At 28.3% G+C, this 25,544-nt stretch overlaps 2 protein-coding genes across 2 annotated transcripts; both read left to right on the top strand.

Annotated features, from left to right (window-relative positions):
- The first annotated feature begins 399 nt into the window (after nt 1-399).
- On the top strand, nt 400-25,544 carry LOC112599389 (zinc finger protein 721). Its single transcript, XM_025346282.1, has 13 exons — nt 400-1,104; nt 4,927-5,034; nt 8,955-9,176; nt 9,237-9,770; nt 11,648-11,800; nt 11,859-12,658; nt 19,491-19,619; nt 19,745-19,879; nt 20,478-20,606; nt 20,808-20,954; nt 23,712-23,777; nt 23,869-24,007; nt 24,856-25,544. Exons 2-13 carry the CDS (start codon nt 4,947-4,949, stop codon nt 25,542-25,544), a joined length of 3,231 nt encoding a protein of 1,076 aa, XP_025202067.1. The 5' UTR covers nt 400-1,104; nt 4,927-4,946.
- Nucleotides 1,113-3,439, top strand: LOC112595423 (wee1-like protein kinase). The gene has a single exon (XM_025340628.1). It carries the CDS (start codon nt 1,583-1,585, stop codon nt 3,155-3,157), a length of 1,575 nt encoding a protein of 524 aa, XP_025196413.1. The 5' UTR covers nt 1,113-1,582; the 3' UTR covers nt 3,158-3,439.

Here is a 25,544-nt window from a genome sequence, read left to right as displayed (position 1 = left end):
ACGCGATTTATTTGTCTGCAATAAATTATAAAATTCAAATGGAAATATCTGCAAAAACGAATAGGAACACAAACGAATATATATATATATATATTAAAGTGCTTATTTAATGCGTATATTACAATAAAAAAAAAAAAAAAGAAAAATTATGTTTGGACCACTTTTTTACATTGTACACACACACACACGTTTATAATATACATTTTTTTTTTTTATTATTATTCCTCCAGACGTAGTTCGGGTTGCTAAAATATTGATTGTCGGATAGTTGCTCCGCTCCGCTGCTGAGGACCGCGCGGCGGCGGCGAGAGTGAGTGTAGGACGCTTTTTTTTTAAGCAACCTTCTCCTGTACGCACACAGGCGCACAATAGTACGTCGCAGGCGCACACAGGGTTCGTCTGGGACATACATTTGGCAACGCCGCTGGGTTGTTCGGCGGCGTCGCTCCCTCTAGCGCGCGACGATCGTCTCGTCGCCGTCGTCGTCTCGCGCGGCGGTGGTATTTCATTTGGTTTTTTTACATTTCATTTTTCTGTCCCGTCTTTGCCGCCCGCCACCGCCTCCGCGTGCACCGCTCATTCCGGTTCTCTATGGCGGAGGAGCGCGCGCGCGCGCTTGCCGGGTTTTTTTTCCGTCGCCCCTTACCACCGCGCCCCGCCCCCTCGTCACCACCGACGTTTATTACGTACGCCGTCGGCCAGTCGCACACGCACCGTCGTCTCCCCCGAATGTACTGTAGCCACCGCCGCCGCCGGTGTTTACTGTACGGTGTCGTTCACGAGCGTGTGTTGTATAATCGGCAGACGCCGCCGCGGAGCTTTAATAATCTCTGACGACGCGCCGCCGGTAATCGCGAATATTATTTATTTAATTTTCAAATTCAATAGTTCTATCCCGTACAGGTCGCGCGCCCTGTCGTCTTATCAGTAACAGTAAAAAACAAAAAAAAAATATAACAAACAATAATTACATGCCAAGGTTGATACGTGAAAACAAATATTTGTATTTTGTGACTGTGTACATCCTTGGTTCACCGTAGAGTACTCGTCCCGAGTCATGAGCACCAACAACGTCCACGGGATTACCGGACACATTGCTACACGGTAATATCGATAATAATTATGCACACGCATACGTAATAATTAAAATACTATAATAATATATCCAATGTTTATCTGACGTTGACTATCGCTGCGAGGTGGCGCGCATAGAAATTCAAAATTTGTCTCGTCTGTATAGCAAATCATTATACGAATTTTTATTTTATTTTTTAAGTTTCCAACACAGTGTGTACACTATATATGTTATCAATGTACGGGGTTGCACTGCGCGCGCGCCGTTTTCCCTCGCAACTCGCAGCTGCTATCAGCATTCAGCATTCAACACTGACAAGTGACAACAGTCGGTTGATGAGCTTAAAACTCTATATTATTGTATCATTTATATCACAGCTTTTTCAATTTGTATAATTACTCGTCGATGGTTTAAAATTTCAATAATTGTCACAATTACCTTCGGGTTGGTTTTTATTTATTTTTTGTTGTAAGTCGCGCGTGATACTTTCCAGCAAGCGTCGGTGAAATGGACCCAGACGGTGGTATTAACAAGATGGAATGTGACGACGATTCGTTTTTCGTCCAAAAAATGAGAAGACTCAGCTTCGACGCTGACAGAGCGATACCAGCCTTAGTCGTTGCCAGTGCGCCATCGCCGCCTGACAGTCGCCGGTCATTTTCGCCTGAAATCGGTGTCGACTCTTCGACACCCTTTCTTAAACCACGGGCCCTGCACAAGGTGCGCCTCAGGGGCCAGTCACCGTCGAGCGACACCAGCAATGAATCTACGCGTTCTAACAAATTTCGGTTGTCAGTCAATCCCTTCACGCCAACTGGCATTGAAATACTAAAAAACAAACATAAGAAAAAACTGTGTTCAGGTAAACAAAACATTAGTTTTTCTAGTTCTGAAGATCATTCAAGTCATGATAGTAATAGTAGTCTATCCACTCCGCCTGACAATAAAACATCATCTCCAGTGGATCCTTCTATCAGAGATCTTATGAATGAAGGCGAAGTGACCAATGTCAGTATATATGATTTGCAGACTTCTCGTTTCAACGAAGAGTTCAGAATGGATGATTTTATCGCTACTGGAGCATTTGGTGAAGTATACAAATGTACAAATTTATTAGATGGAATCACATATGCTATTAAGAAGACTAAAAAGACAATTTACAAAAGTCAAGAATACTTTATTCGTAAAGAAGTTTATGCTCACTCTGTAATTGGACGTCATCCAAACATAGTTTCATATTTCACAGCTTGGCATGAAAGAGGCCATATTTATATTCAAACAGAATTTTGTAATGATGGTACCCTGGAGCGAATGATTCATGAATCTGATCATGTATTTTGTGATAGTGCTTTAAGGCGATTGTTATGTCATGTATGCAAAGGTCTAGCTCATATTCATTCTAAAAAGCTTGCACATTTAGATATTAAAGCTGCCAACATATTAATATGTCGTACTGATGGTGCATTGTGGTTTGCTGAAGATCTAGATGATGATGAAACAATCGACAAAGATATTGTGTATAAGATTGGAGACTTTGGACATACAATATGCGTTGAAGACGTCCGAACTATTGAAGACGGAGATTGCCGATATTTACCTAAAGAACTATTACGTGATGATTATTCTCAATTGCAGAAAGCTGATGTATTTTCAACTGCGCTTACTGTATACGAGGCAGCAACTAAAAAAGATTTACCTAAAAATGGACCTGAGTGGCACCGTTTAAGAGATGGTGAATTTTCATTACCTCAAACTCCCGTTTTTAGTACTGGTCTTGAAAAAATGCTTAAAAAAATGGTTGACTTGAATCCTAAAAATAGGCCAAATGCTTCTACAGTGGTTAATCTTTTGCTTGATAGAGGAATGGCAGCTGTAAAACAACAACAAGATGAAATGGAAGTATGGAAGTTGAGTTCTAAGTTCCTTGGACCTTGTTACTCTGTTGAAACACAAACACCGTCAAGAACAACCATTGGACAAAGAAGATATGAACATTCCAAACTATATCGAACAAGAAAAGAACGAATCAAACGATTAGTTGGTAGAAAAATGAGCAGGTCATGTAGTACTCCTAATGTTTAACTATAAGCCCTAATGTAATTAATATTAATTATTTAAATTTATCATAAGTATTTGTTTTTTATTCTCTCTTCAACTGAAGAAATTATTTCAGAAGTATTGGCAAATATTGTAAGAATGATTTAAGTATTAATTGCTCCCTTTACATTTTTTTTTTATCATTTTTATAGCATTATTGTATTTTATAACTCTGTGATAAGACGTGAAAATTATTTTCAAATGTATTAAGTATCTAATTAGTAATTATTAAAGAATTAGAAGTCCCAAAAACTACAAAGGATTTTAATGCCTAAAAATAATATTTAAATGTATTGTCAATTTATAATTTAATTACAACTTATTTATCAATTATCTTTATTTTTATTTGCAAATATAGTTAATAATAAAATGGACAATTTAATTAAAATTTCTGTTAAAAAAAAAATAGTAATAAGTACTTATTTATTATTATTATTTGTTAATATATTTTCTTGTTCTACATGTGATTTTGTTTTTCTCAGCTATGTATGTTGGTGTATTTGTATATAAATTATATAGGTACTTTTACAAAATATAACATTACGTTTACCTATACCTAGTTGATTTTTTTTTTAATGTAGCTACGTAGTTATTTGGTTTATATATATTTTTTTCTTAATAAAAATTAATTTCACAAAAACATTACTTAAACCATATTTAAAAAAAGTAGATACCTAATAAAAAAAAAATATTGATAAAATTAAATTTTGTGGTAATAACAATGTGATATGTTATATTGTTATTAGTATTAGAGTATATAACAATTTTACCAAAATACTGAAATACTTATGTCTAAAATATCTATAAAAATGTCCATAGCTTAAATATCATACAGTTACCTACTTGTTTTTATATTACATTCATGGATAAAATTTAAAAAATAATTAAGCATTTGATATCCACAAATAAATTAATATAAATAAATATATTTCACAAACTACAGAATGAGATTTAAGTCAAGTTTGTTTTGAAGTGTTGAATAGGTTATTAAATGTATTTTTATGCTTGTAAAATATGAAATATTTTCAAACAAGGCCTTCCAGTTAAAAGACTAGGTAGGTAATTATTGGAACAAATTACCATTTTTTCCATCTATTTTTTAAGTGAAATTATTAAAAAAAAAAATTGACCAATTATATCATTGAATCAAACATTTTCCTAAATAATAGTAATTACCTACTTAATGATGAAATATTTTTCAAACTAGATTTAGATACATGGTTTACAGTTAAGCATAGTAAGCACAAATATTTTAAATTTTAAAACAGCAATGAAGGCTCTGTTTAACCATCACCACTGAAAATATAGAACTATCTTGTATAATATTAAAATAAAAATACATTTTTTAGTGTTTTTCTGATTAATAGTAAATATCAAATCTCTAAAATCAATATTTTATAATTTATTAAAATGTATAAATTATGGCTTTGTTCATCATCTTTTTTTGTAAATATGTATGTATTAAAGGTACCTAAATAAATTTAATAAATTTTACTAAGTATGTAATTTTTCAATATCAAACCAAATAATTTTAATACTAAGATAACTATTATATGCTTTTAATAATAACATAAAGCTAATTACTACTTTATCTTTTAGAGTAGGTACTATAAGGTTTATTGTTTATAACTAATTAATAGCATGCCTTATGAGTTATAAGTACATAACAATATTTCATTATCAAATACTTTTTTAATATTATAGAAACATTTTTGTAAATCTGCTATTATAGCTGTTATTTTTAATTTGTTTAGGAAGTGATGAAGGGGATATTATGGCAATCAATTTCTCAGCATCATTTGCAGCATGTCTGGCAGCAGGCCTTAAAGTTCCTCGGAATTTTATGTACTGCATTGCCCAAGGTAAATTAAATACTATTCACTTAAATTGAATTTTAAGCTTTTAGTTAACTAATTTATATAATTATATATGTATATTTTTTCAAATTTTTGAGATAAATACTGTAAATTTTTATGTTTAGGTATTCTGTAACTTATTTATTTGTGTAATCTTGTAGGTATTATATTTGTTAGGATGAAATGATGAATGTAAGTTCCTACATTAAGTATAGAAGGTAAAAATCACCCTCATGGGCGAATCACCCATGAGACGTAGAAACAGCATGAGTATACATAAGTTCCTACATGAAAACAAATGCACCCGTACGTATGTTTCTAAACGAAAAAAAATCATCACGAATACAAATTTCCTTTTCACTTTATTCAAACCTAACACTGACAACCTAAATATATAGTTTGTGTAGTTAAAATTTATCTGTTTTTGTTTTACATAAAAAAGTCTAATCCGATTTTTAATTGAATCCAGCTCATAAGACATAAATATACTTTATTAACTACCTACATAATATACTACTTATATTCCACATATTACACGTACCTATATAAAATAATAGTAATAATAATTTATTTTATTAGCGTATTTTTTTTTTTGTCTAGGAATTTACGTATGTAACCGCTTACTTACCTACCATGCTATAGGTGTTAAGTGTGAACTTATCAAACTGACGAATCTCATTAATAATAAATTAGTATAGTACTATAGTGAATACGTATCACAATAGTCAATAATATTCTTATTTGTCTTAGACATTTTTGGATCCATCCCGAGATAACGGAAGGGGGTGAATATTAAAAATAACTTATATACTTGTAAGTTTTATTATAAAATAGAAAAACCAAAATAGTTATCAACTAATATCTTTTTTTTATAAGTTATATAGGTATTTTAAATTATGGTGGTAATGTGTCATTCGTGCACGATATATTTTATTTGAACGATATCTATAAATATCTACTTAATTTTTTTTATGAATTTATAATTAATTATGCTAAAACTAATTAACTAATAAAAATAACCTTACATAAATATATTAATCCATATAAATACTTAATAAGTATTATGTTTATATTTTATATGCATATATCATGCACAGGGTGATTAATTTAGTTCAATTTATTAAGATATAGGCACCTGCATAATATATTTTAAAACTAAAAAAAAATTATTAGACTAAGTGTTTAAGAGTAGATCTGGTGGTGTTGTTTGGTGTAGTTCGTATTATACTTTCTTGTGATTATTATAATTACTTGTTGTATTCAATGTTTTTGTATATATATATATATGTATACCTAATTGAACACTGTACCTGAAATCTGAATCATAGAGTAATTATTATTTATTTTATGTACTCTATGACAAATGGGTACCTCTTTGTTGTAAATTATGTATCGAGTGGGTCATTATTGTAAGTTTATTAAATTTGTATCCAGTGATATCGATAAATATGGAAAACAATTCTGAGCAGAAACGATCTATCAGCTTATATTACCAAGTGATAATAATTGTTTTGATAAAGCTATTAAAGTTAATTTTTTTACTTCAAGTATTATAGTAGGTTAATGTAATTTTTTCCGAAAATATTGCATTTATTATATTATTAGTATTTAGTTATTATTATAGTATATATTTTTACTATATTATATGAATTTATATAACCCAAAATTTAATAACATCTTTCTATAAAGTATAAATATTGTAAAACAATAAAATAGATTCACAGTACCTATAAATAGATAGTATTTTAAAATAAATCAATATGTTATTACGTATAGTGAAATTCGTAATAATATAAAATACATAAATATTTAAATTCCCACGATTAGTGTTTTTAAATTATAATTTATAACAAAATAATTCACATGTTGTTATTTATCGTTTAAATATAAGTAATTTCGTCCAAATTTGAATTTAAAGTGTCTATAAAAAATAATTGTCTTTATACATTTTTAGATATTATGCTTTCATACTAACTACTTACGGAGAATTATGTATTAAATTTTTAAAACTTAAATAAAAAAAAGAAATTTTTTATGAATTTATAACTATAAAATAGCTTGTAATTTTTTACGATTTTGACAAATTTCTTCAAAATTCTAATTTCATATGCATATAAAAAAAAAGTTGCACTTGTATTTTTAATATGTTTATACATATATGAGATATGAGAATATCTTTTATGAGATCTTGTATTATATTTTCAAGAATTTTGACCCAACAAATAATTTATCGATCTTCATCAAAAAAAAAAATTGATAAACATTGAATATTTCTCATGCTAACAAATAATTTTAAAAAAGTTAAAAATTGTTGAAAATTTTATCGTTTAATGAAAATTATAATATAAAATTTGTTGAAGATTTTAAGTATTCTTTTAACTTTGAAATAATAATTTAAGGATTTATCAATTTAGTAGGTAATTAAAGATACTACCTACATAAAATATACCACACTGAAAAATTTCCATAGATAATCATACCTACTATTGTAGAAACTATATACATTTTTTGAAATTAAAATAAATAGTATAAATTAATTGAAAAAATCTTCAGGGGCTATTGCCTGTTACACCATCTCTGTTTAGTATCAATTTTCGTAAGTGCAATGATTTATTATTGGATTCAAATGTAGTTTATCTATTACAATGAGTAATGATAACAAAAAACACTTGAAATTTACATACTACGGCAAAGCGCCTTCTCTGATTTTTTGTTAATTTTTCGTATAAAGAAGTGAATAAACAATACAATTAGGTAACTGAATTACAAAGATACGTACCTACCAACTTATAAAAATTTAAAATATAGAATACTGAATAGTCGGTTGACTTTCATCTAAATATAATTTGTTATTGTATTAATTACTAATAAGTGGTTATTAGGTAATACTGTTGAAAATTTATAATTTTAAGTTCTAAAGTTTTAACTGAACTATAGCTATGTAGATTAGGACCATAGCAAATTAGATTTAATTTTAATTTGTCATGGCTAGGAGTAGGACATTGAAAATAGAGTAGTAGAATAAAAGACAATAAACAACAGTGTGACCAGGCTTAACAGGTTAAAAGTTCGGAAAAATATTGTAGAATGTTTGGTTTAAAGAAAAGTTAGAACCTTGAAACATGTTTTGCATTTTGTCTAAACCATAGAATAAATTTATGTTAAAGATTGTTTAATATAGATGCATCTGTGATATAAACAGTTGCTGGACACCGCTGTTGTGCTATACAAATGATAACGTACTATTTCTTTTTTCAACAATAACTATTACATATTATTTTTATCTACGTATTAAACACGAAAAATTAAAATATATTACAATATTTAAAAATTATAGAAATAAATAAATAATTCTCGTTGTTATTTAATTTGTTGATATAAATATATTAGTATTTATTTATATTTGTACAAATGCGAACTCCTAGGCAGCATAAATAAACAATAACACAACAGCCGCCTGGTCGCGGTACCGGCATTTACGTCTGGTGCTGCTATCTAAAGGTGCCCGAGACCATATGTTAAAACGGCAACGTTGTATTCATACTACGTAGAACAGGAAACGGAGAAGAAATAAGAAAAAAAATCCAATATTTTGTGATAAAAAAATGTGCTTTTTATCAGTTATTTAGTATTTTTTTTTTTACTGCACGTTTCCGTTTTTTCTTGTTTATTTGATTTAATCACCAATAGAAAATTATTCACTGTAGGTACGTTGTCGTGAGTTTATCAGACATCTTTATGTTATTTTATTAACTTAATGTATAATACCAATGATCATCAATTCGCTGGAAACACCCAAACCTGATGAAGGTATTTTAAACAATCGAGTAGGAAGGTTCAGTGTGACTAATTTGATTGATCTGCTGACTGTTGTGACTCATTGAAATGCGTATACTCGGTTTTGAGTGTGTATTTTTCTTTTACAGAGAATGGTGCTCCATATGTTATATACAACAAAGATGGCCACCATCAACAAGGGCCAAACAGCAGTAATGGTCAATGGGGTCCAGGGCCTTCACAAAACGGTTATCCAGCTCTTGTATCATCTCAACATGAACCAGCTGAACAATCAACTGAACAAGCATCTCAATCAGCGATTGCTTCACCTATACCATCGCCATACCCTAATACTAATCATTCAATTCAAGGTAAATAAATAATTTATTTTATCCAATATAAATATAACTTTATTTGAATATCTTAAATAGGTTCTGGAAATGGTGGAGAAGATGAAACACCACCAGAAGACAGTGTTGTTGAATCTGATCGAACTCAACCAGGCCATTATGGTCCGGCTGACCCTTCCAATTACTATTCTGGTGTGAGAGGAGGCCCTCCACACATGTTGAGTCCATCAAGTTTTATGTCTTATTTAAAACAGCCTGGTGTCATGTTAACTCCTTTAAATCCAGCAGAGGCGTCTGGTGATTTTCCTAATATGCCAGACCTTATTCACCAACAACAAGAAGCATCGGGGAAAAAAGGTTCTGATCTGCGTCTATTCAAATGTCTTTCTTGTGGCAAAGATTTTAAACAAAAGGCTACACTAATGCAACATGAGCGAATCCACACTGACTCAAGACCATTTGTGTGCAGTGATTGCGGTAAACGGTTTCGTCAACAGTCTCATCTTACGCAGCATGTGCGTATACATGCTAATGAAAAACCATTTGTATGTGTTTACTGTGAACGAACCTTCAGACAGCGAGCAATTCTTAACCAGCATCTACGGATTCATTCGGGTGAGAAACCGTACGGGTGTGGAGACTGCGGCAAGGCGTTTCGGCAGAAAGCCATCCTGAACCAGCACGTCCGCACTCACCAAGGCGAGCACTCTCATTCCTCGTTAAATAGTAGTGATTCCTCAAGTTCACCTCCGCCCTCGCAACTTCACAATAATTTAAACGCTTTTCTCAAGTCTTCAGCTGAAGCGTTTAGAATGAAATACTACCCGAACTTAAGCGATAGCGCACAAGACGAACAGCATTTGAACAACTCTAATTTTAGAAATGTTGCTTCTAGATTGTTACAAAACAATCTTAAAGTTAAGCAGTTAAATTCTTCTGCATATTGTTCTTCATCTAACAGCCCCAAAAGTTCTTTTAATTTGTTAGATATACCTACAAAATCTTACCCTAAAACCATTGTCAGGACAAATATTGCTCATATCAGAAATGAAGAAGGTCTCCCCATGAGAGTTGTAACTGAAATTGAAAAAAAATAAGTTCTAACCTATGTTAGGTTAGGAATGATATAAGCAAAAAGTCTTAAATTAAGTACTGTTTTCAGGATGGCTTGCAAAAAGTTTCTCTGCATCCGTATGATTAAAATATTATGCTACCTATTATAATATAATTGTGGTTTACTAATACACGTTTTACTGCCTATTGTCACTTTTTCTCAACGTATTAACATTTTTTTTTTTTATTAATCAAATGTTATGTGCTTTTTAAATTATGGAGTGATATTCTAAACCACACCTGATGTGTTTTGATTAAGTGATAAGTTAACTTGATCAACATCCTTAAAAATGTTCTTATTATTATAATTGTTTTTTTTTTTTCAATATTTTTAAATATAATTTGTAATATTATATTTTTCTTGTAAATATAAAAAAAGATATTAATTATTTTATGAATAATTAATATCTAGTATTATTTAGATTGTCTATTGAGAGTTAATTATTATGTACAATAAACAATTTAAATAAAATAAAATGTGGAAAATGATAACAATAGGTCTGAATATATTTTATTTTCAGTTAAAGATTATTTTCCACTTATTATTAGTATTATAATTTATTAAGTTATTCATAAACTTATTTTTATTTTTGTTTTATTTATGTTTCTTTTATTATTATTTTATCCTTATAATATATTAAATAGGTATATTTCCTTTTGTGTTAATCCTTTTTAATGTGTATTGTTTTTAATATAAAATAATATCCTTAATGGTATTCCTTATTATTAATGTCGAGCACAACTTGAAAAACAAGAAACATAATTTATAAAACTTATTTATTGAAGTGATGAGTTTTGAAGGTATTATTGTGTTGTCTGTCTGGTGGCTTCAATCCGGTTCGGAGCGGCATGTTCTTTTGAATTAGTTACGCTGCACATGGATTATTCGTGACAACGTCCAAGGAGAAAATGTCGCTCCGCTCAAGGAAGGTGAGATAAAGCTCCATTCAGCAACACAAGAGTTTTATGTCTACAAAATTGAACTTTAATTTAGTAATATTATTTAAAGTTTAATGGAGAATAAAAATTTTTAACTATTAAATTAGTGTGATATATTTTTATTTTCATAAATTATAACTAGACATAGAACTGTTGAATATTTTACATTGTATGAAACAATTTTTTTATGATATATTAAATTAAATTTAGTATGGTTTAACTAATAATTAAATGTTTTTGTGTTCGACAATTATTTAAATCCTTCTTAAATTTGTTGAGTTTTTAATATTAATATTTTAATGTTTATTTTCAGTCCTAAAATAAAAACTTTTATTGAACATTTCTCAATAGGCATAATACGTAATCCTAATTTTTAAATTTGAAGTAAATTTAAAAGAAAAACAGAGGTTTTCATTTTTATGACATTTTTAATTTTTCAGATGTGGGCCCACACTTAGTATATAAAAATGGGCAACTTTGGCCACAAGATGTGCCATTACCACAATCTAAAAGTGGACAATATGATTCAAATGATCCATGTTTTTCTCCAGAAAATGCTCCTCAGTTCCCTGCATATTTTAAGGATGCTAAAGGTAACGAAAATTAATTGACTGAATGTTATAAATTAATATAATATATATTCCTCTTTAGGTGTTGTGCATGAAATTTTTGGCCAGGCTGGTAAAAGTCTACCTGATGTAATCCAACATGGTCGTAGTGCTGGTATGCCACTTTATGTTCGTTGTCCAATTTGTAATAAAGAATTTAAACAGAAGTCTACTTTACTTCAGCATGGTTGCATTCATATAGAATCTCGACCTTACCCTTGTGTAGAGTGTGGTAAACGATTTCGACAACAATCGCATCTTACTCAACATCTACGCATACATTCAAATGAAAAACCTTTTACATGCATTTATTGTGGACGAAATTTCAGACAACGCACTATACTAAATCAACATTTACGTATACATACTGGTGAGAAACCATATAAATGTTTACAATGTGGAAAAGATTTCAGGCAAAAAGCGATTCTTGATCAACACACAAGAACTCATCAAGGAGAAAGACCATTTTGCTGTCCAATGCCAAATTGTCGTCGTCGATTTGGTACTGAACAGGAAGTAAAACGTCATATTGATAACCATATGAACCCTCATGCAAATAAGCGTAGATCCGATAGTGGCAAACCAGGCAGGCCTCCACACTTAAATACTATACTTAACCAACCATCGGGTATTGTAAAACCTGAGTTATACTTCCCTCAGTGCTATGGAATGCCATCACCTTTTGCAAATCACCATCATCCGCAACAGAGTTTTGTGTCTTCTTCTCCAGTTAATCATGTTCCTCCGCCTCCACCAGAATTTAAAGATGCAAGAACAGTAGTTAACAGTACAACAGATTTTAAATCACCAGCAAACCTAACAACTGCTACACCAATAGCAGTTGTTCAATAAAGTTTGAGTTAAATTAAAGTGTATGGTTATTTGTCAATTATGGTTAGTACATAAAAGTGGTGAATGTGATATATTCTGAACTTTTTGAATGGATTATTGATTATTTTTGTTAATGTAAAAACAGATTTAGTCCATAAACATTAGTTGTGGGAAATTGTTTGTCAAAAAGACTTAAACCCTTGTGTTACCATGTTGTTCTCTCTAAAATATCCTTAACTAATACATGTTACCAATAAAATACTACACATAATACTATGGTCATGTCTGTTGTATAAAGTCTTAACAGATTAAAATTAATGAAACATATTTAAATATTTTTTCCTTAACATTTTTAATTTTGTTATAGAATTTTAATTTTTTGTTATTTTTCTTCATATTTTATGTTTTTTGTTTCTATAGACTAAAATCTGACCTTACACTTCAAAAATATGTCTTAATAAATATTACATTTATCCTATTGGATAAATATTATTATAGTCTTAAATTTAAAATTTAATTAAAAATATATGTTACCGGACAATTCAAATAACTTAATGATGAAAATCTATGTATAAATACTAAATAGATATTTATTTTTGTACTTTCATTGTTAATTGAATTAGCCATTCTTATTGAACAATTTAGAATAAAGAAAATTTTATTCACAATAATCATACTCCTGCTATTATTGTTTAAGTTATATTTAAAATAATTAAGACTTTATTAGTCTATTCTTTATTTTCAAAATTATTATATATACTGTTTTGCTCATTAATTTTATAATCTGATGGAATTAGTAGACTTGCTAACCATGCATGTATCTTTAAATCAAGAAAAATGTATGCTATTCAGTGTGTTCTTTGTATGATTATATTTTTGTTTTCCGTTTAAAAGGATGTTTTGTACATAAAATGAAAAAAAATAGATTAAACAGATATTAAAATGTACATATTATGAATGTATACGTTTAAGAGGTTATAATTATTTTAAAAATAAGATTTTTTAATATTTATTATTTAAAATTAGAATAGCCCTACGATATATAGGGAAATTAATTTATTTTTTTTACCTACCAAATTTGTTAAACCACAAGTTATAATGTGTTTTGTCTGAAAAAATGCATATTATTATGAAAAATAAATTTTGTGCTATCATAATAGCAATATTGTATAATGTAATATTCCTCTGGATCTTTTATTTTTATATTCAGTTGTTTCATATGTAACAACAAAAAAATATTTGTGATTCCATAGAATGAAAATTATATTGTATAACCAATTAAAAATACAAATGAGCTTCTACAACAATTTTATCTTCCTTTCCTATTATTAAAATGTAAATTTTAAATTTGTCTTATAAAATTAAGTACCTACATTAATAATTTAACAAAGGTTCAGATAAACCACAATCAAGATGATATTATTTTGAAAGAGAATTTACTTTCAGAGAAAGTATATACAAATATTATTTATTTTTTTCATAAGTATCATATTTTCATCACTATTAACTTATAATATTATTTGTTATATATTCAATTTTCAGTTATTAGGTGAAATGAAAATTAATATTTTACACTTCAGAGATTTTACTAATGGGTTGTCTCTTTTATATATTTCATGTATATTTGTTCCTGTAATAATCTAAATAATTGTTGTCGTATACCTAGTTAAGTATATAAAATACAATTTTTTTATGAATTTTTAGTTATATGTATTATATTTTTACTAACGCTCATCCTGAAACTATTTTATAGTTATTACAAAATTAAATTACGTTAGTACGTAATTGGATAATGTGGTATATCTACACGATAATAATTTATGCGAATTAATATTATTTAATTAATTAATTACCTATTATATTTTCAAATTACTTTTATAATATTAAGTGATTAACATTAAAATGCAAAAATTGTTTGTATTTATAATGAATTGAATTTCGTTACCTATCGACCAATAAGATATACAAAAATACAAAATATATTTTTCACTTATACGTCTACAAAATTGTTATTGAGTGTCATTTTCCACGGCACGATTTCGTGGCAGAAACATAAGTGGGTCTGGATCAAACTTCATGTTTTTTAAAAACTTAAAAAAGTTTAACAAATTTGTTTTTTTTTTTTATAGTGGTTAACTTAAGAAGTACACCACACACTGTCGCACAAACAGTAAATTATTGTAAATTTGTGTCTGGATGCATTCTATTGCATAAATCATAGGTAAATTAATAATATTAGTTATTACAATGTAGTAGTAAGTGGTCACACTGAATCGTTGGTAGAAGTATTAAGTTGTCGCATGACTCCATCAGCACACTGATGACAGCCATCGATCATGTTAAAAAATAAATTATTGTTATTTTTGGGAATACCGTGGCTAAATAACTTTTTATTCCATGTATGTCACTGCTGAACCAAAATGTAAAATTGCTGACACAATAATGTATTTTTTATTATTTTAGCTCTTGTCCATACCCCATGGGAAGTGTCTTTTCATGATTTTCCAGCCAGCCGTCCACCATTGCTCAGTCGAAAGATAGTTCATTTCTTTTTTTGACTTTTATTACTGAACAGCGGAAGAAAATTATTCGTAAACGTTACGCAGATATTAGATGAACGTACGATTTATAGTTTTCCAGCGACACTAATTCGCTAAAAACGTTTAGCTGTGTTATATTCGACGGTAACAACATTAAAATTTTAATAAATAATTAAGAACTTCTGGCTACATATTTTCGAATACGACCGTAAGTATATTTCATATTTGATCGGGTTATACAATTGGTAAATTATATACATTTTCCTATGTACATAATGATTTATTATGTTTCCTCGTTTTTGTAATACATTAGTCACTGCGGGTTAAAAATGGAATTTTTACGCAAATCCAATTTTCTAAAAAATTGATTTTATTTCTTTGATGTAACTTAAAAATAAATTACTGTAGGTATTATGCATTTTCACATAATGTTTATGTAATTATTTTCAATACATGATACAATTTAAAATATGTTTAACTTTTGTGCTTTTTATAGGCATAACAAATTGTTTATATATTTTTAGTTTTTTTTCTATGAATGTTAATAAATTATATGTTGGGTCAAAATTCTTGAAAATTGTATATATGACACAATTCTTTTTTTGATATGCATTTAAAGTTAGAATTTTGATGAAATTTTTCAAAATCGTAAAAAATTGATTACCTACCTATTACTTTGCAGTAAAAATTCATGAAAACTTTTTTATTTTTTATATCTATGTTTTGAAAAATGGATACAAAATTCTTCATAGTAGTTCATACTGTCATACTGAATCATAAAATTTAAAAATATCTATTAGAAATTAATTTTTATAGACATTTTAATTTCAAATTTATGTGAAAATACTTATTTTAAAGAAAAATGACGATATGTCAATTATTTTATTATAATTATTTAAAAACAATTTTTTTTATTTTAGATTTTAAAACTGTAGTTACGTATATTATATTGTTATGAATTTAACTATATCCAATGCTATTTTTGATATTATTTAAGATATTATTTATTTATATACTTTGAATTAATTTTTACTGTTTACAGTATTTACAAAACAATGTTATTAAATTTCATGTTAAATAGGTTGATATATTATGGTAAAAATATATTTTTTTATAATAATTAATTCCTATTTATAATGAGCAATACCCTGTCACCCAAAAATGACCTTTTGTTTTTCGTCTATGTATGTTTTCATCTAAATATTGTAAAACTACTCAAAAAAAGTCAGCTCCCATTTCGCCGCGGTACCGTTTCGCCGAATTTATTTTTTCGCAGTTCCATTTCGCCGAATTTATTTTTTAAGTAACTCTTTAACTCTCAACTTAAGATTACAAAAAAATATAAAATATAAAATTATAAAATAAATATATAAAATTATTCATTGTGTTTAATTAAATAACTAATATTGTCCAAATAATCAATCTATTTCATCTGCGGAGGATCGCTCGTCACTCTTTCTTTAAGACTATAAATTCTTTGCTCCAGCTTAACATATTTGTTGTAAATTCTTATTACTTTTTTTCCACGTTGAAGAAGTTTCATGTCATCCTCAATTTTGGCGTGTTCTTTTTGTAATATAACTATAAATTCAAATATACTGGGATGATTTCGACCTGCTGCTTTATTTAATGCATAATGCCAACCTTCTAAATCATTCGTTGTCCGTCTATCTGTATTAGTCCAGTGGTTCCAAATATATCGGCTAAATCTAGGTGTTAAATCGTCTAACCATGTTTCAATATAATAATTTAACAATTCTTCCACTTTTTCATTATTTTCTGGTTTTTCACTCTCTATTATTAACCATAAATCGTCAACTGTTTTATAGGAATTAGAGGTAAAACTGAAATTCTACGAACTAGAGTTTTAATTAATGGATCACCTTCTGATGAAACATAATCATTTCGAAGACCAACATCAACAACTTTCCTATAAACTGCCTGAGTATAATGAAAAAAACAACCACGAATTTGTGCATCTGGATATTTATTTTTTATTGTATTAAACATCGTTATTTCAAAGTTTAATTTAAAAGTTGTTGGCAATAGACATTTTCCTAAGCTATTAGCTTTTGCTATTAAAAGGTTAATCATTAGATTATATGTAGTTTCAGATTTATTTAGAAGTAAAGCATACATTCCTGGGAATACTACATCAAAATATACAAAATGTATAGTATATAATTGTAAAAATATGTTTGGTACACTTTTAAAAGTACCATCCATAAACAGAGTTTTAGCGTCACACATTTTAGAAAAAATTTCTGGCGTTCCAAAAATTAAAATTTTATTATCTAAACCAGGGGTCGGCAACCTTTTTAACCATGCGGGCCATTTTTTTTTTCAATTGTTCATCAAGGGCCACATTAAAAAAAAAAATTACATATTATGATATAATACTTATAATTGTATTGCTATTATGAAACGGTTAGATTAGATTTTATTTATAAAGGAAAAAGAATTATATAATATTGAAAATTATATGAAAAATGTTATTGAACAAAAGTAAAACACAAAAATTAACCACCTTTGTGCGGGCCATTAAAAATTGCTTTGCGGGCCGCGGGTTGCCGATCCCTGATCTAAACCATCGTCACATAAAATAAAATTTCTTCCATCTAATGTTTGACGCCATAAACCTGGTATATGTAGGTCTTTTCTATTTTCAGGTTGTGGAGGTACTTCCTTACGTTTATTTCGATGAATACTTGATTTTATTGATTGATATGTTGCTACTGCTTCTTCTCTTTCATTTTGGGTTACACAATCTCCTTTTTGTCTTAAAAATGAAGTTCCAACTTCTTTATAAATCTATTTAAATAAATAAGTAAATTTATACTTAGCGTAGGTATCTACTACAGTTATCTATCTATCTATCTATCTATCTATCTATCTATCTATCTATCTATATATATATTATATCAATATATTAAACTATAAGTGTGGATTGTGGTCGTAGTATATTATTAAACATCTTTAATATTTAAATAATTTAATCTTAAAAATCTTAACTTTTCTTTTAATTATTACGTATATAATGCAAATTTCGAAAATTATTTATTAAAATTTTTATAATTACCTTCGGAATTCGTTCAAGAGGGTTTTCTTTTGCTTTCAAACGAAGTTTGGCCTTAAAACGTTTTTCTTCAATTTTAACTGGACGAGGACTGTGGTTATGATTACAAAACTTATCGGAATGTACAGTATTGAATTCATCTGAAATTATTACACGAGCTCCACAGTTTTCAATACACTTCCAATATTTTTTATTTTTTTATCAATTCTAAAATAATAGTTATTAAAAATAAGGCACTCCACTTTTCGCTGTGTAGAAATATATTCAATATTCGACATTATTATTTAAAAATTGTGAACTGTAAATGCGTATGAATCATATGACACTGACTGTGGTAACTTTGCAATTCTCGCTGCGACGACACACTATTCATTCTATTTTGTTTATAGAATTATTGGGGATTTATCAATTGATAACTTCAGAATTGAGATAGTATAGCACTAAGATCGTTTCAAACGATAAATATTTCTCTGTGTCTAAAATAATTTTATGCGGCGAAATGGGTCGGTGGCAAAATGGGATTAATTTGGCGGCGAAATGGGATACGACCCTCCAAAAATAGTATAGCACTTTTTTACCACATTTTTATAATAAACACTTTGGTAAACACATACTTTAAATTATTTATGTCTATTATAAATAAATTGATATCGCCATAATAATATCTGGAACAAGTGGAACACAATAGGCACTTAATGTCTACAATGGTCTGTCGTCGAGATAGATCTATCTCAGTGTGGATTGTGATTCGCTAATTATTTTATAAAGACAAAATAATAATAATTGTATACTAGCTAATAATTGACAACTAGGCAACTGTTTCGTTCACTTTTGATTCGAAATGCGTTTTTCAACCGTAATTTTTTAATTAATATTGTTGACGGTTTTATAGTAAATTTAAGTGAAATTGTGGAATTTTTGGAAAGTATAATAATTTTTAATATAACTTTGGAACGATAGGTAAAAAAGACAGCCCTACCTGTTGGAGATGTATTACGAGAATTTCATATATTTGAAAAATATTCTGCTCTCAAATATAAGAATAAAAAATGTATGTTCTCATTTAAAATATTTAAAAAATATATGATTAAGATAAAAATAGTTAAAATTAATTGATTTTTTTTATAACGGCTTTAAATTATGTAAAAAAACATTTATATCTATTTATATTAATAATGAGTGACAGGTAATGGGAAAATTTATAATTCTAGAATTATTGAATTTATAGATGTCATCCAATGATAGAATTCGAAAACTTTGTCGAATTTGTGGTGACGTTGGTTCCATAAATATATTTGGATCATTAGGACAGTCAATGGATTTATCAGAAAAGATAAACACACTGTTGCCAATAAATGTACGTACCTTGTACCTACTTGTAAAATATATTGTTTTTATTTTTTTTAATTACTTTGATATTCATATTATACTTATTTAAGATTTAAATAGTTAATAATAATAATTTTTTTATTTGAATTAAAGATAGCACTCAACGACCGTCTTTCAATCATGGCATGTAATGCTTGTGTCAATCAAATTAATACATTGAATCAGATAGTGGGAATAGCTATTCATACCAATGAGTTGATGATCAAACTTCTAGAAAAAAAAAATAGCGTAAGAAATTAGCCAAATTCAATACATAATATGATATAAATAAATAAATATAGTCAATTATTCAAAATTTAAATGCAAGCGCAATTGATCCATGCCCACCTACATATATACCCAGAGGCCAGAGCCTAACCTAATCTGGCCATAGGGTTATAGTGCGAGACCTGGTGAAAATTTTTTTAGATGAGGCCTTTAGTAAAGATCTTTTTTATAGCTTAAAATAATTTATAATTACATTAACATTAAGTGCAAAATGTCATACAAAGGCGTGAGGCCCGGGGCAGGGGCCTTGCTGCCTCTGGCCTAAGATCGGTTTTGTATATACCTATTATATCTATCTTACGATCTTATATATTATGGTTATAATTGTTATGAAACATGATTCATAAACGTTGGTCGATTAATATAAAATAAAGATAACATTTGAGCTATTTGAATATGTCCTAATAAGTAGTTTTTATACAAAAATAAATACATAAAATAAGGGAAGACTTCATAATTTTAATTATTGGGGTAGGCTGTAGGGTACCTAATTATAATAAAAATATAAACAAAAATGAGAAATATTTAATAAATTTTTGATTCCACTATTTGTAAATAGGTCTTTCAAGAAAGGATGCTGCAACTTTGTCGTATTTGTGGAAATCCTGGACTATTTTATATTTACAATCAACTTGATGAGAATTTTACGAGCTTAGCTGATAAGATGAACTCTTTTTTAACACTTAAAGTAATTTTTCTTTTTTAATTCAAATAACATACCACAGTAAAGTGACAGTATTTTTATTTTTCATGTTGTATAACATTATATTAATTTTGAAAAATATTTTTGGCATAATATCTATATTAATTTTGTTAAAAAATTGATATTTCATTTCTAGAATGGTCATATTTCTGCATTTATGTGGTATGTTTATATATTTATGTTTAGGTGTCTCCTGATGATCAGCTATCACTAAAAATTTGTCAAAGTTGTATCAATCAAGTAGAAGATGTGTACCCAATATTTGAGTTTTGTCATAATACTACAAAATTAATGACGATGATTGTTGGAAACATACCACGGGAAACTATGAATGTAAGAAGTTGTATGTTATATCATAAGTATTGATAAATAATGTTTTGAGTAGGACACCATATTATTAAAAAAAATTTGCGCTACTAGAAAATTAGTTAATATTATTTTTGCTCATTCCTTAGTTCTAAATCATCAATCAACTATAGATAAAATTCTTTGTTGTTTAAACGATCAATGTATTAAATATATTAAATCAACACTTTATAAAAAAAAAAAAAAAAATATCATAATAAACGAATTATTCATGTGATATGTAGATATTATAAATCTATTTTTATCTATCGTTATTATTTTCAGTAAGCCGTAAGCGATCCATTTACAAAAAAGCTATATTTATGTTTACATTGTATGGTTCTGAAACGGTCATAGTGTGTGGTGGGTCACATATTTAAAAAAAAATACAGTACTCATTGTCCGCCATTAACTGTAGATATATACATATAAAATGTATTATTTGCATGAATATGCATTTATTTGTAAATATGGTTGTAATTAGTATGCTCTGTAATCGCTGTATACTTCCGTATACTCTCCAATACACACCTTAACTTAAAAGGACGCCTCATAGCCTCATCCCTGACTCCTAAATGTCTTCTGTCTTCTAAATGCGTAACATAACAAATTTACAAGAACGTAGCCAGGACTTTTGCTGGGAGGGGGCACGTAAGCATTGAAAACACATTTTTATGAACTTTATCTTAGTTATTTATTAATAATATAAATTTTATTTTTATCTTAACTCAAATTTCATATTATCTAATACAACTTTAAATTTTAAAGCAACACTAAACGTCGTGAACAGTCTACACATATATTAATATAAAATATTCCAATTTAAATTATCGATTACGTATTTATATACGAACATATTAATTGAATCACTTAAATATTCGATATTCAACATATTAAAAACATCTACTTAATATTTTGATCAGGGGGGGCATTTGCCCCTAGCTGCCCCCCCCCCGGCTACGCTCTTGCAAATTTATATTTAGTTTAGTTAGTTTTAATGTGACAATGAACATATCTATCAAATAACTCTTTTATTGAAACTAATGAATCTAAATGAGAATTATTGAACATACATTTGGTATATGTTACTCATTTTTAAGATAAATTCATGCGAGTAAGCAGTGTTATAACCAGATTTTGCGAGGATCTGGACATCATTAGAATTTGAGGCCCATAGACTTACTATTTAATATCGAAATCCATAGATACTCTAGAATAGCGGTTCTCAATCTTTTTATAGGTACTCGAATACCACTTGCCCATTACCAAAATGTCTACGCACTTGATTTAATAACCTTCTTTTGTTATCAACAATATCAACAAATGTATATATAATTTAACTTTAACACATATTATTATAGTATCTTAATGATACAATACCTACTTATTAAGTATTAACTATTCAAAATTTAATAATGTTGTTTGTTGTGTTATTCGAAAAACAGTCAATTTGTTTTAAATACGTTTTTTTACTTTGCAAATATTGATATTATCTGAAACATATTTAAATTTTAAATTGTTGTTAAAATGTTTAGAAATATTTTTATTTACACAATATATTATTGTATATATGCGAGGCGCTAGGTGAGTGTCCCGTTTGCCTTGTCCTCGAGATGGCACTGCGGGTGAGATGTACTTTTTACAAGTTCAGAAATTTTGACATTTTTTTCTTTATTTGATATAATATTATTATGTACAAACTCAATCTGTACTTATAATTTGCAGAGTAAATATATAGGTATTTACAAATTTAAGATAGATATTATAAATATTTATTTGTAAATACCTATTATTTTGAAATCCGTACCTCATATAGGTGAGGGTGGAGTGTTTATTGGAGGTATTATATATATATATAAAAACTGGTTTAAAATGTCAAAAATAAATTTTTAAAATTGACTAAGTCAAATAAGAGAGTTAATTTAACGAACATAAAGGATTACATTATTATTGTTGTTGTACATACCCATTACCGTCTACCGCTTATAAATCTTTGTAATAATATATGGCTGTATACATAGGCTAATATTTGATTGAATTTTATGGTGGGGGGGGGTAATATTTCTTTGCATTGTTGTAAAATAAGTACCTACCCATTTAATACTTTGAAAAATATTCAATAACTTTGGGGAGTTTACGTCCCCCAAGCACCCCCCTATCACCGCCTAAGGGACTGTATAATATTATTAATTAACATATTATATGAAGATACATCTATGAATTTTATTCTCATTCGACAAATACAAATAAACATTAACTCGCTGTGATCGTACTTAAATAAACACAATATTGAGTATGTTCCTTCATATAACTTAAACATCATTATCGACATTGTATTGAGTATTTAGATACTTATTAGTTATTACACACTACAGATGTCATAGGTAACTTAAATACTAAATAGATATACGTTAGTGCATTTGTAGATTTATACATTGTAGGTAATTATTAGTCATCATTGTAATTTACAACAATTTTCCAATACATCACATTATTTTTCTTAAAAATTTTAAGATTAGACACTGAAACATTGAAGTCACATCACCTCCTCTCTAAAATAATGCCATTATTAAAATTACATTTTAGTTTATATTTAGATAGTTTTAATTGTTTCAATAAAACTTAAACATTTAATAAAATGTTATTGAAAAATAAAAAATAGTTTTCTATATTATAATTTATATTATACTGTAATATAAATAATTATTTATGTTGTATTTAACGTATATTATGTATTCTACCTAGATTGAAAATATGCCGTTAGAAATTTCTGAAACCTTTCAAGATGATGTCAATTTTGATATTAGTGAAGTAATAATAACCCAAGTGAAACTATTAACGATTAAGACATTAATGTATGATGTATCTATAAAATTATTCAACTAACAATATGTTTTTTTAGGAAAAAGATAACAGAGAAAATAAACTTGGCAATATTTTGAATGATTGTGACATAAAAAATATTGTTCATACAACTCAAAATACCTTTGGAAATACAAATCAAATACAATGTTTACGTTGTACACAAAATTTTACCTGTGGTGAGTATAATTTTAATACGAGTTTTTCCTGATCACATTTTAGGAAGGTTGGTTTAATTTGTTGAACTGGGGTTATAACTAACATGACCATAATGTTTTTTATTTAAAGTGATACATTTGTAAATTTTAATAGGAAAACTACAATAATATTCCTCTTCAATTAGGGTATCTACTTATTTTTGTATAATTTTATCTATAGATTACGGCTTATTGGGGTATCACCTTTTACAGTATTAAATGGTTAAAATGTACCTATATGTATATCAGTGTACAGTATACGTACCTACCAACATAATGTTTTTGATTGTGATGAATAAATATGCGTTTTTAGTAGACTAAAATGCCACAGATCACCTTATTTCAAAGGGGGGCATTTTTGAATTCTTTAGGGACAGTAGAACATAGAGCTTGAAAGCCGGATGTTAGCTGTAACAGTTGTAATCCATGTTATATGGCCCCAGTTAAGTTCAGTTCAGTGAATCAGTAGGTAGTTCAGCAAATTAGGCAATACCATTTTAATATATATTATATAGCTGACCTGCCAAACGTTGTTTTGAGAATGGTTCGGAACATTATTGTCAATGATACCTATTCAACGTGTATGTCAAATTTCAGTAAATATACGCTTATCATTCCGAATATTTTCAATTTTTTCCTTAAAAAGCTTAATAATTGGTACCTATATTACGGATATTATAAAAAAAAATTAGCCTAATAGATCCTTTTATTTTCAAATTATGCGATTATCAATGAACAGCATTTCATTTTTGTATAAATAGATCTGTTAATTTCTGATTAGTAAAATAATATAACTTATTATTGTAAAATTATTTGTTTTTATTACATAGGTACAGAATTGAGACGCCATATCCTGTTGAACCATAACTTGAAAGAATTAGATTGTCATCATTGTTTTCGTCGCTGTTCAACTTTATTGGAATTTGAAAACCATGTAAAATTACATTTTTATGCTCAACACCCATACTATCCATGCGATTTATGTTCTATCAGCTTCGACAGTTTGGCAAATCTTATACTTCACATTAAAACACATGACTTACCATATTCCAGAGAATGGGCACTTATCTACAACCAATCTGATAAATCTAAATATTTTAGCTGTCGATATTGTAATAAGACTTTTATTCATGAAGCTTCAAGACAAATTCATGAACGTATTCATTTTACATGTCTAATATGTGAGACATGTGGTAAACAATTGCCAAATAAATCTCAGTTGAGTGTTCATCAGCGTCAACATACCGGGGAAAGGCCGTATCAGTGTATGAACTGTGGTTCTTCATTTAAATGCTTGTCAACATTACGCCAGCATGAAGTTGTACACTATGAAAAAAAATACATCTGCGAAGTTTGTCTGCGTAAGTTTAGTCGGCCAGAAAAGGTTCGTATACACATGAGAGTACACACAGGGGAAAAGCCTTATAACTGCTTAATATGCAATAATAAATATCAGCAGAAAAATGATTTAAATCGCCATATAAAAAAAAAAACATGGAGACAATTATGCCATGAATAA

Source organism: Melanaphis sacchari, unplaced genomic scaffold (assembly GCF_002803265.2).
Source record: "Melanaphis sacchari strain LSU unplaced genomic scaffold, SCAv2.0 Contig0_pilon_pilon, whole genome shotgun sequence".
In the NCBI taxonomy this organism is placed as follows: domain Eukaryota; kingdom Metazoa; phylum Arthropoda; class Insecta; order Hemiptera; family Aphididae; genus Melanaphis; species Melanaphis sacchari.
The sequence above is the reverse complement of the archived record's forward strand: the minus strand, read 5'-3'. Positions and strand labels throughout refer to the sequence as shown.